This window comes from Lupinus angustifolius, chromosome LG18 (genome assembly GCF_001865875.1).
Source record: "Lupinus angustifolius cultivar Tanjil chromosome LG18, LupAngTanjil_v1.0, whole genome shotgun sequence".
NCBI classification, from domain to species: domain Eukaryota; kingdom Viridiplantae; phylum Streptophyta; class Magnoliopsida; order Fabales; family Fabaceae; genus Lupinus; species Lupinus angustifolius.
In genome coordinates this window covers 13,388,344-13,405,257 of record NC_032026.1, presented here as the reverse complement: position 1 = coordinate 13,405,257, position 16,914 = coordinate 13,388,344, and the positions used below count along the sequence as shown (strand labels likewise).

At 33.2% G+C, this 16,914-nt stretch overlaps 4 protein-coding genes across 4 annotated transcripts; all 4 read left to right on the top strand.

Annotated features, from left to right (window-relative positions):
* LOC109333220 (26S proteasome non-ATPase regulatory subunit 13 homolog A) lies at positions 521 to 5,656 on the top strand. The gene is made up of 6 exons (XM_019568573.1): positions 521 to 768; positions 2,293 to 2,739; positions 3,806 to 3,886; positions 4,006 to 4,202; positions 4,316 to 4,415; positions 5,157 to 5,656. The coding sequence occupies exons 1-6, from the start codon at positions 619 to 621 to the stop codon at positions 5,340 to 5,342; spliced, it is 1,161 nt and encodes a 386-aa protein (XP_019424118.1). The 5' UTR covers positions 521 to 618; the 3' UTR covers positions 5,343 to 5,656.
* On the top strand, positions 6,539 to 9,749 carry LOC109332262 (vacuolar protein sorting-associated protein 25). The gene is made up of 7 exons (XM_019567187.1): positions 6,539 to 6,756; positions 7,304 to 7,443; positions 7,582 to 7,635; positions 7,717 to 7,805; positions 7,899 to 7,974; positions 9,478 to 9,624; positions 9,662 to 9,749. The coding sequence occupies exons 1-6, from the start codon at positions 6,698 to 6,700 to the stop codon at positions 9,597 to 9,599; spliced, it is 540 nt and encodes a 179-aa protein (XP_019422732.1). The 5' UTR covers positions 6,539 to 6,697; the 3' UTR covers positions 9,600 to 9,624; positions 9,662 to 9,749.
* LOC109332956 lies at positions 12,035 to 13,261 on the top strand. Its single transcript, XM_019568134.1, has 2 exons — positions 12,035 to 12,293; positions 12,980 to 13,261. Exons 1-2 carry the CDS (start codon positions 12,156 to 12,158, stop codon positions 13,259 to 13,261), a joined length of 420 nt encoding a protein of 139 aa, XP_019423679.1. The 5' UTR covers positions 12,035 to 12,155.
* On the top strand, positions 13,438 to 16,827 carry LOC109332955 (UV-B-induced protein At3g17800, chloroplastic-like). Its single transcript, XM_019568133.1, has 3 exons — positions 13,438 to 13,700; positions 14,387 to 14,664; positions 15,876 to 16,827. The coding sequence occupies exons 1-3, from the start codon at positions 13,563 to 13,565 to the stop codon at positions 16,690 to 16,692; spliced, it is 1,233 nt and encodes a 410-aa protein (XP_019423678.1). The 5' UTR covers positions 13,438 to 13,562; the 3' UTR covers positions 16,693 to 16,827.

The following is a 16,914-nucleotide window of genomic DNA, read 5'->3' as shown; positions in this document are numbered from 1 at the left end:
GACTAACTATATATAATTACACCGACAATACATATATATTATACTCTTTTAATATTTGTTATACTATATTAATTTTTTTTAAATATCATTTCATGAGATATAAAATTGCAAAGAAGGTGACAATATCAATTTTTGAAATCCTAATTTTTTTAATAGATAAATGTTAGTATATTAGTATTTATAATAAATGTTAGACTCAAACTCTCAATTTAATTATCACTCGATTTCTTAAATCTTTCATCATAACTACTAGACCACCAAATCACTCCCTTCCTTAATACTCACATTTTTTTTTACATCAAACTTACATGAAAAACCTCACATTCCTATAATTATTTAAACATCCCATGCATCAAACATTGAAGTAAGATGAAAAAATGAAAAACAAATGAGATCCAATGGGCTGAATGAGGTTAATTTGGGTCTTAAAGCCCAACAAAGGGTGTCTCGAAAACTCCGAAACACAAATACGACGTCGAATAGGGCAAACCAAAAACGTTGATGCATTTCTTCTCACCGAAGCAAAAAGATCGAACAAAACAAAATAGAAATCAGTATCTTTATAAATAGAAAAGAAGAAACCCCAAATTGAGACATTTTAGCAGTTTCAAAATTGTCATGGCTGCTCTGGAATACTTGGAATCGTTGCGAAACTCGCATCCTGAACTTTCTGAATGGTACAATTCACTCGCAGATCTGTACCAAAAGAAGTTATGGCATCAACTTACTCTCAAGCTTGAACAGTTTGTTGCTCTCGCTGTTTTTCAGGTTCAATTCCCATTTTACCCCTTCATTTCTCTTTCCAATTACTTTCATAGCTACTCTCTTCCTCCATTTGTTTTTCCTTTTTGTTTATTTCTTCCTCAGAATTAGGGTTTTTTATTTTTATTGGTGTGAAATTTATTTGGGAGTTTAGTTGTTGTTGACGCGAGCTATAATAATTACAATCGTGGTGCTGATAGGTTTTACTTTATTTACCGTATTCTTTTTGTTTGAGATTTTCGGATTGTGGGTGTGAAAAAAGTGGAAGCTTTTTCACTGGGATATGTTGCTTTCTGGTTCGGAATTAAATTGGATCCGATAATTTTTAGATGGACTTAGTTGGGAAGTTGAAATATTTGAGTTGTGGAATTTGGGGGATTAGGGTCTTGTTAGAAATTAAGATTTTTGGGTTTTCTGATTTGTAATTGTGTTTTATTCACTTATTAAATTTGTAGGAGTTTATTTGGGATGATTAGTGAATGGAGCACTTAATCTGCTAGTTTGTATAGTTGTATTTTTTTATTAATCGGAGTCATCTGGGAAGAATCATGTAAAGGGCAAAGCTTTCCCATAGCCTATTTTTCGTTGTCACAAGTCTCAAAACCCGGAAATTGGTTAAAGGAAACTGAGCTCCTTGCCACTTGGACCATGGTGTTTTCGTTGTTATTCGGCAAAGCCAATAAGCTTTTTTGTTTTATTTTTATCTTGATTATTTTAATTCATAAACCAAATTTTTTTTTGCCTTGAAGTTCTAAACTTGTGCAGAAAGCTACATTTTTACTGTAATATTCTGGTTTGAGATATTAGATATGGCAACCCATTTGGAATATGTTAAATTGAATGAAACAAAATACTATTGAAATCAGTGTCTAGTGTCATGTAAGTGAAACTGTAGCTACTGTTGCATTGCAACTTTGATGTTTCATTTTTACAAGTTCAAGCTAGCGTTTTAAAACTTCGGTAAATGGTTGATCAATTAAGTTTAACATTGTTTTATTTTGGTAAGGTGTTTCATGAGAGCCTGGAATGAGGATTTTCACCACTTGCTGAGTGGGTTTATTTTGATCAGGGATCTTCATGCAAAGTCTTATTTAACTAGGCTAATCCTTTTATCACATTCTTAATACCAAAATTGTCAGATATATTTATCTATATTGCATATTGTCATTAATATCCCAAAGGAATGGCCAATTGCATCTGGCAAGTCTTTGTTATCTTGGCAATTATCATTTACTCTTATTTTCAAATATATTTGAATGACCGATTCCTATAAAATTGTGAAAATAAATCTGTTCCAAATTGTTGAGGAATCAAGTACGAAGATGCAAAAGTATGACAGAAGTTGTGCAGAACTTTTAGTGTAACTTCATTCCTTATTCTATGAAATTTATTTTTCTAATGCTGCTATTTACTGTCATGTTTGGTGTCATGCATTATACTACATAATTTGCACATACTTATTTCATTTTGCTTATAATGCCATTTTTCTTGACTTATGTTTGACAAATTATTCTTTCTATAACCTTTCAGGCTGGTGATGCTCTTATACAGTTATATCACAATTTCATCACTGACTTTGAGACAAAAATCAACCTTCTCAAGCTTGCACATTTTGCTGTGATAGTTTCTCGTCAGTATTCTGAGAAAGAAGCTGCTGTTGGTTATCTTGACGGAATCATTGAGAAGCTTCAAGCCACTAGAGAACAGCGAATTGAAGAACCTATTCTTTACATAAAGATGCAAATAGCAATATTTAAGCTTGAGCAGGGTGATCAGAAAGAAAGCAAGAAACTTCTCGAAGATGGAAAGAGTACACTTGACAGCATGACAGATATTGACCCATCTGTGTATGCTAGCTACTATTGGGTATCATCCCAGTATCATAAATCCCGCCAGGAATTTGCTGAGTTCTACAAAAGCGCTCTTCTCTACTTGGCATACACATCAGTAGAGTCTCTCTCAGATTCATTTAAGCTGGTATGTAATAATGTAATCAGAATTGTCTAAATGTTTTATCTTTTATTATTTGATTCATTTTTTTGTTTGTATTGAATTATGCTTATTTGCTTACACTTTCTTCTGCTTACCCATACTGTGATTTTTAAGGGAGATAGTTGCAGAGGGAGATTAGAAGAGACCTGGAAATTGTTTCATGATATTGTGACTGTTAAAGGAAAGTCTTGTAACCAAGACAATTCCTTTCTTTAACAGAACAAGTCTGACTTCGGGAATTCACGCATAGGGCATTAGAAGATTTGATTGGATAGAACAAAATGCATATTATATATTTACTCACATGACTTTTGCAGGATGCCTATGAACATGGCATATACGAAGTTGCTTGGCTAGAGTAATAGATTTAAGATATCTCTCCATTGTTGTTAGCATTTAAAAGCCATGAGAAACTTTAAAGTCGGTGGCTGATTTTTTTATCCTTTGGAGAGGGGAATGGAAGTGGGAAGAAGTGAGGGATAACTTCTTTAATCATAGAGAAAATGGCATTAATTTGCACTGAGGAATAGTGACTAATTTATGTGTTTCTCTTTCTCCCTATATCTAACTGTCAGTTTAAGGAATGATATATATTCTTAGTTAAGCTGTTATAGAGTTATTCATACTAGCCTGGAGGATCCTATATTAGTCGGTCTATTAGCCTGACATTTAGAAGTGGGGTCTTCGCAATAATATAAGAAATTAAGTGGATGGATTAGCTAAATTACTCATTTTGATTGAGTTGGAAAGTTGTCTTTAGTGGTAATTAAGGCGGCTCATTAATACTTCCAAATGTGTTTCATGTATCGTCTTATAAAAAGTTGAACATACTTCATTACATCTTCACTACTTCATCATCACCTCATTTTTATGTAAAATTAATATGGAGGGTTTGAAGGTATATATACTTTTTTGATTTGGAAGTTCATAGAATAATACTTGCTTCCTATTTATGGAGAGTTCATGGCAGTTTTTTACCCGATCTATGGTTGGTTTTCTATTTATCAATGAATGTGATATTAGTTAATGCACTCTTTTTTTCATTTGCTAGGATTTGGCGTTTGATTTGTCCCTCTCTGCTTTGCTGGGGGATAACATCTACAACTTCGGGGAGCTACTTGCGCATCCTATAGTCAGTATTCCGTTAAATTTTTAAGTTTCTTTTTCTTCAAATTTATTTACTTTATCTATATATCTATCCTTTGGAAGCTATATGTTGATTGATGATATTTATAATAATATCTGTAACAGATTAAGAGCCTTCTAGGGACAAAGGTGGAATGGCTTTACTATATTTTGCAGGCATTCAATTCTGGTGATTTAGTTCGATATCAAGAATTATGTCGGGTGCATAATGCTGCTTTAAGGGCTCAACCAGCACTAGTTCAAAATGAACAGAGGCTGTTGGAAAAGATTAACATTCTCTGCCTAATGGAGATTATATTCAGGCATGTATATGCATTAATTTGATCAATCATAAGTATCACCTTTGGAGATGAATACAATAAGTACGTTTTTTTTATTTCAAGTCCCAACTAAACTTGATTGCGTTTACTTGCAGTCGGCCTTCGGAAGATAGAACTATTCCCTTGAGTGTGATTGCAGACCGAACAAAACTTTCTATAGAGGATGTGGAGCATCTCCTCATGAAGAGCCTATCGGTAAGTTTTATTGGAAGTTCTAGAAAAATGCAGTGTAAGATGCATGTATGTTTTTCTGTCAGTCATCTCAAATAATACACTTTCCTGAAATACCTGAGCTTCTTAGTTGTTGACTCATCATCACTTGAACAGTTGCAATGTTGTCTTGATTATTGCTTGAAAAAGTTGTTCAAATCTGTTTTGATTTCTAGTTGCATCATGACACTCGAGCTTTTACTGAATGAATTCTCCTGTATGCTGGTAAATGTTTCACTCAAGTGTTTTGATGTATAATCTGTCAGTTTAAACATCTTCAGAAGAGCTTTTGATGCTGGATTCGTTTAAATCATATTTGAAGGTCCTGTATTGTGCCTTTTGCTATACTTTTAGTAGGTTAAAATTCACATAATCTGTTTCACTATCACCTTTCCAGTATCTGTTTTGTGATTAAGGTTTTTTATTTGAAATTGCAATTGCCTAGGAAAAGAAGTCGATGCTCCTTTACTGGGATGTTTTTAACTGAGCACATACATACATGCAAATTGTTCTCTTTTCTGCATTATATACTTAATTTCAAAGGATTTGGATCACCCATGCTGTGTTCTGAGAAAAGCAATTGGGTTCGTCTTTTGGGTTGAATTGCTGCATTTGGGAACTTAACTTTTTCATTGTTTATAAAAGTTAATAGAGGACTGGCAATTATCTGTTAAACTTTGGGACTTGTACACTCAATGCCTATAATGCTGATTTTTTTTATTACAGGTTCACCTAATTGAGGGTATAATTGATCAAGTTGAGGGCACAGTGCATGTTTCCTGGGTGCAGCCAAGAGTTCTGGGAATTCAACAGATCAAATCCTTAAGGGATCGACTGGACGGTTGGACAGGAAAAGTACACACTGCATTGTTGTCCATCGAGGCAGAAACACCTGATTTGATCGGATCATGATTTCTTATTTTTGCTTTTTTTCTTCATTGTAACAAATTCATAAGTAAAAGGGAACACATCCTAGGAGTCGAAATACGAAGAGACTTTCAAGTCACATGGGCATTATAGCCACAGCTTTAAGTGCTTCATTAGGTTTTTGCCTGCTGCTTTTGAATGATTATTACTGGAAAATGCAGCCTCATGTACTTGGCTTAGACATTGCTGGTTCTATAGTTGGAAACAGGTTGTTTTTACAGTTTAGAGTGATGATGAACTATGTATCTGGAAATTTTCTTAGATACGCCCAATTTTATTCACTTCAGAAGTTCCTTTTATTTGTGCCTAGCAATCATTATATCAAATGTTTCATGTGCTTTAGTGGGTGCTGTTCCGCTATATGAATCTTGTGTTAGTTAATACCAAGCTGTCATTTCTTAACAGTGATAATATTACATGCAAATGGGGTTAACGTGGTAATTCTTCACTGCTTGTCTAAATTGTAAAACAAAGAACAAAGAACAAAGACAATGTTGGTATTCAAGTATTATTTGCAGTCGATTATATATGTTATAGAAGATCAACTTTTTTTATTTATTAAAAATCCAATTGAAATACTGCTGTGGATCATAGACTTTAACATATACCTATCTTAAACAAGCGTATTGAGCCACATAAAACAAAAGGCAAGTTAATTTCATTTGATATAGTTTTATTATATTATGAATGTTATCAACTAAAAAGAAGTTTGTATTGGTAGATGATAATTAAGATTAAAATAAATAAATTTATTTTACAATTGATTAATTGTGGTCAAATTTACAAATATCTTGCAATTGACATAGACCTAGAAATTTAGGATATCCAACCCACTTCGGAGACGTAATTAAATATTTATATTATAATACGATCATTTAAGTTTGACAAAAGATTAACTTTTAATATACAAAATATAAATTAAATGTCTATATAAATTAACTTGATCATACCAATAAGATTAATAATTGATTGTTTATATAAATTAAAAAATACCTGAAAAACAACAGCAATAGAATTATTAAAAATATATTTGTAAGTTTAAAAAACTCAATTTAAGTAATATCATAATTAATTTTTGGGTACAAATATCATAATAGACTATAATACAAAATTACAAATATCTACATGTAGAACTCAAATATAATTATCAAAATATAAAACAATTTAATTTAGGAGAGTATGAAACGCTGTCGTATTTGATCTTCTTCTCTCCGTCATCGTGCTATAGCCTATAAGGTTCGCAGTGCCATCAGTTTTTTCACCCTCAATCGTGCTATAAGGTTCGCGATTTGTAGAAAAGCGTTAATCTTTATGCATAGCATTGAAACACTTGAAGGAAGATGCAGAATTTGGGAAATTTCAAGCTACCACATTTCTTCAATTACCCACCTTATTTCACGTAATTCCCCCTTTTACCCCCTTCTAATTTCAAATATGTTAAAGTTGTCTTTTTTATAACTCCCCTTTTGTGGGTATTAAATTGGGGCGAGTAATTTTACTCTATCGAGTCCATTTTATTTTTTGCAGTTTTGTTTTTGAAATTTGTGGTTTCTGCTTGTATTTGAAGCCATGATGAACAATGAAATCATAATTAAGTAATTAAATGAGTGTTTTTATCAGCTTGCTTGTTAGTATGTTTTTGAAGAATTATTGCATAGTTCTCGTAGTTAAGATTCTTGGCTTTCATTTAAATATAACTTGTGTAAATGGGTACTTGTATGTGTATAAATAGGAAAGTGTGAAGAATAGAATTATTCAGGGGATTATAGTTTTTATGAAATGGGAAACCCTTTGTGAATGGTAACCTTTGTAGGAGGGTTCCTTCTCCTATTTTCGACCTTTCAATAAAATTGTCCAATTTCTTAGTTTGTTTATATCGATTTCGCAATTCTGTTGGGCTGTCCCTAATACATCGTTGGCATGTAACATTGGCATCTACTTTTCAGTTTGCAGCCAGTAAGAGACACTAGAGAGAAGCAGATACAACTATGGAAAGATCTAATTCTAGATTACTGTAGAACACAGAAGATATTTGTAATTGCACTCGAAGAAGAATTTCCTCTATTTTCAAATCCTGTAATTGAAAGTAAGTTCGAAATTCCTGCCTTCTCGTCAATTTTCGTAGATTATTGAATTTACAAGTCCTGAAAGCTCAATAAATTTTCTGTCTTGTTTGTTTCCACCCTTATGTCGTATGATTGTTTTCAATTTTTTGATAGTGCAGGGTCTCTTACTCATGAATCCAGAGAAGCGTTTCTTTCTGCCTTAGTTTCTGAAGGTATTTCTTCATGTAGTTGGATTTATAATTCTTTTAACTGGTTAAGAGAAAAAAGGCTCAAGTTTTGTTCTAATTTTACAGGACGTGCAGAATGGATGGATAAAGGACATAGGAAATGTCTTATTCTCTGGCACCGGATTCAAGATTGGGCTGATATTTTATTACAGTTTGTAAGTTTAGATTGCTATTTTGATATACACAAAATGACAGTAGTTATCAATTGCTTTGTGATTAAATTTGACTCTGCTTTAATATTTAATCAGGCAAAAGATAATGGGCTGGAAGATGGTGTTGTGACGATAGAAGAAATACGCACAGGGATTGAATCTCAAGGAACAGGTAATCTGTTAATGTTTATAGTTCCTATTTGGTATGGTGTAATTTATGATACGACAATTTTGGCAATGATTTGCGGTTTCATCATATTTGTCTCATGATGATGTCTTTGGTGCATGAGAATATGGGATTATATTTTCAGGACTTGATAGTGATGTTTTTGGTAGGTCTTTTTTATTAAAATTATTGCTTTTCAATTTGTTTCCAAATTACTACTTAATCTGGTTGAATCGGACCTTTTGGATGGGATTACTTATGTAGTTCATGTTAGTTTGGGGATAGATGGAAATTCGAACGGATGTATTTCTTTTCCTGCCCTCAGACCCTACTAAAGGTAAGATGAAAGTCATAATGGAAGAGAACAAATATGGCAAAAAGGACTAAGCTGTAGTAAAAATGTTCAGTAATTTGTCACTTATCCTTACATTGTTGTTGCTATTGAAGTTGTATTCAAAGAAGTTTATGTTTTATTCCTGTCTTTCTTTAGGGAGACTTGAGAGCGTGCAAGCAATACTAAAAATAAAAAAACGTGAATGTTCTTTTGTATATACATAATTACATGTATGTTTTTTGTGTAGACTTAAATATGCGAATTTTACGTGTGGTGCTTCCACACTTTTACAGCAAGTGAAAACCCACAACATTTTCTTGATTACGACAGTGTAAAATGTTTAACTCTCACAGCAGGTCAAATTGAAAGTCAACCATAATTATCTAATTAGGTTATTTTTATTGTTAGAAGGCAATACTAAGACATAAGTTGGTAAAAATTACTAAGACACAAGTTAGTAAAAATGCTAGGCTCGAACTTTGCATGAATGTGATGCCTCATAGCCTACTTCAATTTTAAGGTTTACCACTGGTCACAATAGAGTTGTAATTTCTTGTTATAAGAAAGCACTATCGGGTTTTGATTTATTTTTAAACTCTTAAGTGGGGTAGGAGACCATACATTACACACTGCAATGCAATGCAATCAAAATAAAGTAGATTTGATTCCAAAATAGTGGATAGATAGGTTTAAATGTTTACTTGTCACCACTAGTGTCTACACCATGATATCTGCTTTATATTTGAATAGCTTATAAGAAAACACCTTAATCTATCATAACATATCTCTTGGATCATGAATGCCTCTGGAGCTGACCTTAAAGTCAGTTCTTATCTCTCAATTACATCGACCCTTGGTCTCAACAAGTACTAGTATCCTAACCCCTTATTGCTATTTCCCGGGAAGGTCTTATATAGGTTTCGGGCACTTAAACGTCTGATATACGATAATCGGATTATCACAATTCCAACTGACCCTTTGATTAAATGAAAAGTGATTTGGAATTTATTTCAGCTTGAGTTTTGCCACTTCTTTCACATGCTTAGATATTTGTAAGTTTGTCAACTGTTATTTTAAGGCTCTTATTATTATAATTACATTGTAGTTATTTCCTACATGCTAGGCATTGCAATTGTTTTGACTGAAATTCGCTCATTCTTTCTGATATACTACAGAACTTCATGGGATAGACCGTACTATTCTGAATCGTGCTCTGAAACTATTAGAGCAGAAAGGGAAGCTTGTGGTTTTTAAAGGGACTTCAGCTGATGATGAAGGAGTCAAGTTTTCTTTATGATTGCTTTGTATATTAACCTGTTGAATCTATAGGATCAATAGAGGGGAGGCTTTACCTATGTGTCTGACTTGATGAATTTGTTGATGGGCAAGATGTTTAAGATTGAACTATTGTTGATTGCTACCATTTATCATTTCGAGATCTTCCTTATCTATGAGTGCTTAAATTTTTGAAACGATTTTCTTGATCCATGTCTCAGATATTCGACAAAGTTTTAAACATATCCTTTATATTTTATCTGAGCTTAGGACCGACTACATATGCAGGTTTTGTTGTTGTTGTTTCTCTTTGAAATCATGAAATTACAGGTTCCAATGTGTGAAATGCTATTGTGACAATGATTGTGTTGGTTTCCATCAGAAATTGGGAAGGATACATTTAGATATCTAGTCATATATCCCAAGAGATTAATCTGTTCATAATGCATGAATTACCAACAATGCCATTATGGAGGTGCTTTCCTTTTTTAGATGTACACATATATAGTCTATTAGCATCGTTTTATCCTCCAATGGTTGCCACACCAGCACTCCCATTAACCACAAGTTGTTGATGTTTTCCTTTCACTAACATGCTTCTTGCTTACTGAATACTTTCATGCATGGAAATTTCATAGAAACTTTTAATTGAAAATGATAGACTGACTTGAGACATTATAATAAAAAATATCTTCACAACAAAACCAAATGAAATAAGTATTAAACTGTTATTATTGTATTATATAAGACAAATATCTTTTTAAAATCATTTAATTTGACTCTAGTATTTTAAGCTCTTGTTAAATTCTCAAGATGACCAAAATGTCAAGAATTTGATTCGTATAAGTGATACTTGTTGGGAGGAGCAATTACCACCTCGAAAGGAATTAGTTCCTAGATGAGAGATATCTTTAGTAAGAAAAAAAAATTAATAAATGTGTTGTACTATACATAAATATATGTTTAATCTGTCCTTGTGTTTAGTATGAGAAAATAATTTATGATCAATATTGCTAGATTTTTTTATATATTATCAATGTATTATCTATTATTAATACATTAGTTATTGTTAATCCTTAAATGATATAATATTTTGGTCTTGTTTGATTCATGAAGCCTATCATATAAAGATTTGATTGGTGTTGTTAAATGATATATTTATTTATAAAAACTTTATGGTAACTACGAATATATGAAAGTCATTTGGTATAGAAGTGTAATATCTATGCATAGTAAGTGTAAAAAATCATACATTGTTATTATATCATTAACATCCATCGTTCATTTGGACTATTTCTTTTAGTTATTAGTTAATAATGATTAAATATGAATGATATATAATACAGCAATAATATATAGAACTCATAATTCTTACATATATTTTTTTCTGTATATATGACTGTTTATATGTTAACACCCTTATAATAGTAAATAATAATAATAAGCACATAAGTATAATGAGGGTAATGAGAAATATGGCAGTGAAAATATCCAAAAAAGACTAGTATTATTTTGCAGTCACATTTGTGGTATCAGCGTTCTTCCCTTCATCTCCAAACCACCCCAGCACGACACTGTCACCTTTCAACTTTCAAAACCATACCTTCTTTTCTAAACTCCAACCCACAAATTTTCCATTTTTATATAGCAAAAAGGTAATATTATTTTTCCATTTTTGTTGCCTCTGTTCATTCTCAAATTTTTATCTGATTAATTCTCAGTCCTCCCTGCTTCCTTTGATTTTTATTTATTGTAACAATGTAACCTGTGAGCTTATCTTGTTTTTCTTATTTTTACTTCTTTGCATTTATGCTAATTTAGTTACTGTTACTGTTCATGGGGAATATGTGTGCTATTGAAGTGAACATTGAATACAATATATGACATGCAGAGTAGCAGGATTGTATTTTGTCAAAAAAAATGTTTTTTATTCTTCATGATTTTGTGAGCTTATACTGGGTTTTATTCCCTCTCTTAAATCCTTTGTTTTTGTGTTCAAAATGTATGCCAGTAATGTATGTTTGAAGTGTTATTGAATAGACGAGAATAAAATATTTCATCATATCAGAAAATAACTTATCTACTCTAGCCTCTAAACCAGTTAGAGTATAACATGTGTAATGCTTTGTTTAGTTTTAGAAATATTTCCGTAGAAAATAATTAAATAAGACACATGTCATGGTTGTAGTGATTGAATTAGATAATTTATCTATTTATAATAGGAGATTTGTGATTTTCAGAACATTACACACAGATACAACATTATTAATAAATATAGCTGGAACCCAAAAACAGATAGACACCCATCATAAGAAAAGAGAATAATTTATATCTTCAACCAGTATAAGTATGACATGTGTACTATTTTGTTTAGTTTTAGAAATATTTTTGTAGAAAATGATTAAATAGAATATGATTTTAGTGGCCGTAAGAGATAACTTATCTCCTTATATTTTATTCTCTCTACGTATTTATTATCACAAACAAAGTGTTTTAAAAACTGTGCATTTACCTTCACTCTTTGCTCCTTCTCCAATTTAGCCTTAATCATTGGAGCGTGGAAGCCACAGTATTGAAAATGCAGGTTTCGGGTGCTATTGGTGATGTTTTGGTGGTGCTCCCACCTTCAGTTTCTCTCAGGCTACCAGAATTCCGCCATTTGCATGGTTTTGCTGTTTCTGACATGAAGAATTTTCTTTCCACTGGATTTCTCAAAGTAAACTTTCTGCAATTTCATTTTGATTTATTTCTGCTTTTCTCTGTCAGTATCCACTTCTTCTGAAACCATGTAGGAAAAATTCATAACCTACAAATTTAGGTCTTAATTGAGATATTAGTTATCATCAACAAATGGTGTTCCTATTTTGTACCAATCTAATGAAATTTACCATCTTCCCTTGGAAGCTGAACTAAACCTCTGGAATTGATTTCTTAAAGTTTAGGAGAAAAGGAACTAGTAACAACACCCCCTTTATTAGTTAGACTTGTATAGGAGACTCTCTTAGAAGATTTGTTGCAGTCTTTAATCTTTTTAAACTGGTTTTCGGCGATATTACTAATCAAATGCCATCTCATGACATGAAAAAACAATATGCCTTTTCAGTCAAACCATCATTTTCAACAGAGGGAAAAACTTGTGGATATGGCCCACATCATTCCATTTCAAGCAGATGGTCTATTAGAGAGACACTTACTGACTTAAGCAAGGATTTAAGTCAAATTGTGCATGTTATTCTGTACCATGATGGCATTGAAATTGAAAAAACAATAAATTTAACATAAGTTTGTATCTCCTATTTTAGTGCTTATATATGAATACTACCCAGAGATTTTTTTGATTTAGTAATAATTATACTCTGGTATTCGGGACTAAGAACATGTAAAGTATTCTTTTCTTGGTAGACCTGTCCTTCATCTTACAATACCAAGCACTATAATGAGTTTTACAATTTCCGGGCTAGAGTCTTAGTTCCGAGAGCATCAGCAGATTCAAGTGATAATTTAGTGCCTTTTGCTCCTCTCCAATTGGAGTCACCAGTTGGTCAGCTTTTGGAACAAATTTCACAAAAACATCCTCATCTACTGCCAGCAGCCATCGATCAACAACTAGAAAACCTTCAGACTGCTAAAGATGCCAAGGAAGAAGAATCTTCTGCTTCATCTCAGGATTCCCTTTACAAGTAAGTCAAGCAATCTATATTTCCCCCTCTTACCTTGATTTGACTAGAAGTAGCTATGTGACAAACCTAAGAAAATCAAAGGACTTCGAGGAGGACAATATCAAATATCGGGTTCAGGGTTACAAGTAACTAAGGAAATATGATTTTAGTGGCCGTAAGAGATAACTTATCTCCTTATATTTTATTCTCTCTACGTATTTATTATCACAAACAAAGTGTTTTAAAAACTGTGCATTTACCTTCACTCTTTGCTCCTTCTCCAATTTAGCCTTAATCATTGGAGCGTGGAAGCCACAGTATTGAAAATGCAGGTTTCGGGTGCTATTGGTGATGTTTTGGTGGTGCTCCCACCTTCAGTTTCTCTCAGGCTACCAGAATTCCGCCATTTGCATGGTTTTGCTGTTTCTGACATGAAGAATTTTCTTTCCACTGGATTTCTCAAAGTAAACTTTCTGCAATTTCATTTTGATTTATTTCTGCTTTTCTCTGTCAGTATCCACTTCTTCTGAAACCATGTAGGAAAAATTCATAACCTACAAATTTAGGTCTTAATTGAGATATTAGTTATCATCAACAAATGGTGTTCCTATTTTGTACCAATCTAATGAAATTTACCATCTTCCCTTGGAAGCTGAACTAAACCTCTGGAATTGATTTCTTAAAGTTTAGGAGAAAAGGAACTAGTAACAACACCCCCTTTATTAGTTAGACTTGTATAGGAGACTCTCTTAGAAGATTTGTTGCAGTCTTTAATCTTTTTAAACTGGTTTTCGGCGATATTACTAATCAAATGCCATCTCATGACATGAAAAAACAATATGCCTTTTCAGTCAAACCATCATTTTCAACAGAGGGAAAAACTTGTGGATATGGCCCACATCATTCCATTTCAAGCAGATGGTCTATTAGAGAGACACTTACTGACTTAAGCAAGGATTTAAGTCAAATTGTGCATGTTATTCTGTACCATGATGGCATTGAAATTGAAAAAACAATAAATTTAACATAAGTTTGTATCTCCTATTTTAGTGCTTATATATGAATACTACCCAGAGATTTTTTTGATTTAGTAATAATTATACTCTGGTATTCGGGACTAAGAACATGTAAAGTATTCTTTTCTTGGTAGACCTGTCCTTCATCTTACAATACCAAGCACTATAATGAGTTTTACAATTTCCGGGCTAGAGTCTTAGTTCCGAGAGCATCAGCAGATTCAAGTGATAATTTAGTGCCTTTTGCTCCTCTCCAATTGGAGTCACCAGTTGGTCAGCTTTTGGAACAAATTTCACAAAAACATCCTCATCTACTGCCAGCAGCCATCGATCAACAACTAGAAAACCTTCAGACTGCTAAAGATGCCAAGGAAGAAGAATCTTCTGCTTCATCTCAGGATTCCCTTTACAAGTAAGTCAAGCAATCTATATTTCCCCCTCTTACCTTGATTTGACTAGAAGTAGCTATGTGACAAACCTAAGAAAATCAAAGGACTTCGAGGAGGACAATATCAAATATCGGGTTCAGGGTTACAAGTAACTAAGGATATAATCTTTTGGAAGATTTGATTATGGACTTCGACTGCTCTGGCTAGTTATTTTACTATCCTACATGCACCATCTTTATGGCATTAAAGGTTGCGAATTGTTAGTATGAAGCTTTGTCCGCATAGTTGTATTGGGCTACCTTCTATGGTTTTTTGTTCTTTCCTTCTGAATTTATATTCTTACTGAAAGTGCAGAAATGATTAAAAAGTTCAAGGCTTAATGGAATAATGTATAAGGCTGTCTTTTGGATAAGGTACTTTTAGAAGGTGGTTGGTGACTATTATATAAGTCGAAGAAACCTTGATTTCAATGGAACTTGTGAGCAAGTGAATTTTCCATAGGTTGTTTTTTTATTGGGGGAGGGGGGAATTGTACAATTGCCGGGGTTTGAAACCAGGTGCTCACACTTTATGCCTCATAGCTCTACTAACTGAGGTACCTCTTGTAGCGTAAGCAAGTGAAATGAAGTTGTATCTAATTCTTATCGAGTCTAAGTTTTCCAGTGTGTTTGGTAACACCACCTAGGACCTTATAAGTTAATGATAAAAAATAAGCTACCTATTGGTATTTGGTAAAGGGGCATAGTTCAATAAGCTACTAGCTTCTAAGCTTTTATTTAATGAACCTATTTCAGGTAAATTATCGGCTTGTAAACTAGGGTATTATGTTATTTTACATCTATAAGTTAGCTTGTCACCTAATTTTACTAAGCAATTCCGATCCAATGAGCTAACTTGTCAGCTCTCAACTTTCAATCTCTAGCTATAAGCTTCCAGGTAGATTTTAAGTCTATAGAGCCAAAATATTATTTTCTGACACTGCCTAATTAGTGCTTTACTTACTATTGGCTTTATGGAACTAGCTACTTATGCTGTTTACATAAAAAATACATATGCACAAGCAAATGATACTCCTCCCTTTTCCATCTTATGCTAATGGAAATTCTTTATGCATCGTACACTCTTCATCCTCTCCATGCTAAAGCTTTGGATGATTATATTTGCATTAATTGGTTGCCATTTAGTTGCTGCTGGTAGTGCAAGTATGACCGAATTTGTCAAACCTGAATTTCAGGAGGATAGCTGAAATTAAAGAGAAGGAAAATCGTACAACGTTGGAAGAGATAATGTATTGCTCAATTGTGCATAATTTTTTGGATAACAACATTTCGATGATCCCAAAAATATCAACAGCCTCAGATCCTACGAGTCAAGTGGATTTTTGGCCAAATCAGGAGCTGAAACTCGAAGCTGTTCATTCTGAAGAGGCATTTGAGATGATACAGAGTCACTTATCTCTGGTACTGGGAGAACGCTTTGTTGGTCCTCTCCAGACAATTGTTCAGATCAGTAAAATTAAACTAGGAAAGTTATATGCTGCGTCAATAATGTACGGATACTTTCTCAAACGAGTCGATGAACGGTTTCAACTTGAGAGGAAAATGGAAACCCTTCCCAAGGATTTGGGTAAAGCAAATGTAAGTTATGATGAACCATCACCAACAAACCCGCTCTGGGATACTGATTCTTTGATGAGGATCGATGCTTATAATGAAGGTTTTAGCGATGAGGATTACATGGACCCCGGGGAAGGTAAATCATACAGATTGAGATCTTATGTGATGCAGTTGGACGCAGAGACGCTTCAGAGACTTGCTACCATACGATCAAAGGAAGCTATATCATTGATTGAAAAGCAAACTCAGGCCTTGTTTGGAAGACTGGACATCCGTGTCTCTGGTGATGGTTCAATTGAAACGTCTAACGATGAATTGCTTTCACTCGCCTTCTCTGGTTTGACAACGCTAGTTTTGGAGGCTGTTGCTTTGGGATCTTTCCTATGGGATGCAGAAAACTGTGTTGAATCCAAATACCCTTTTCTTAATAATTAGAAGACTGTCAAAACCTTTGCACTGTATTTTTTAGACTGTAAAGAAGGTAAATGTAAGATTGGAGCTTTATGCCATAGTGTTCTGGTCATCAAATAATTCTTTGCTGTTCTAAACAGGAGTTGTTTCTAAATACAACTCACTCAAGAAAAATCAGAAGTGCGTGAAGAAATATAGGAAAAATGTAAAGACAGAAATAGGATTATTAAGGGATGAACCCATTAA

What these genes read in the sequence shown, in the direction of transcription:
- LOC109333220 (XM_019568573.1), top strand. Translation starts at nt 619, where the DNA reads ATGGCTGCTCTGGAATACTTGGAATCGTTGCGAAACTCGCATCCTGAA. An exon ending in AGCTACTTGCGCATCCTATA is followed by an intron (nt 3,887 to 4,005) that starts GTCAGTATTCCG and finishes TATCTGTAACAG; the next exon opens with ATTAAGAGCCTTCTAGGGAC. An exon ending in TCCTCATGAAGAGCCTATCG is followed by an intron (nt 4,416 to 5,156) that starts GTAAGTTTTATT and finishes TTTTTATTACAG; the next exon opens with GTTCACCTAATTGAGGGTAT.
- LOC109332955 (XM_019568133.1), top strand. Translation starts at nt 13,563, where the DNA reads ATGCAGGTTTCGGGTGCTATTGGTGATGTTTTGGTGGTGCTCCCACCT. An exon ending in TTTCCACTGGATTTCTCAAA is followed by an intron (nt 13,701 to 14,386) that starts GTAAACTTTCTG and finishes TTTTCTTGGTAG; the next exon opens with ACCTGTCCTTCATCTTACAA. An exon ending in TCTCAGGATTCCCTTTACAA is followed by an intron (nt 14,665 to 15,875) that starts GTAAGTCAAGCA and finishes CCTGAATTTCAG; the next exon opens with GAGGATAGCTGAAATTAAAG.
- LOC109332262 (XM_019567187.1), top strand. Translation starts at nt 6,698, where the DNA reads ATGCAGAATTTGGGAAATTTCAAGCTACCACATTTCTTCAATTACCCA. An exon ending in TTCTGCCTTAGTTTCTGAAG is followed by an intron (nt 7,636 to 7,716) that starts GTATTTCTTCAT and finishes CTAATTTTACAG; the next exon opens with GACGTGCAGAATGGATGGAT. An exon ending in GATTGAATCTCAAGGAACAG is followed by an intron (nt 7,975 to 9,477) that starts GTAATCTGTTAA and finishes GATATACTACAG; the next exon opens with AACTTCATGGGATAGACCGT.
- LOC109332956 (XM_019568134.1), top strand. Translation starts at nt 12,156, where the DNA reads ATGCAGGTTTCGGGTGCTATTGGTGATGTTTTGGTGGTGCTCCCACCT. An exon ending in TTTCCACTGGATTTCTCAAA is followed by an intron (nt 12,294 to 12,979) that starts GTAAACTTTCTG and finishes TTTTCTTGGTAG; the next exon opens with ACCTGTCCTTCATCTTACAA.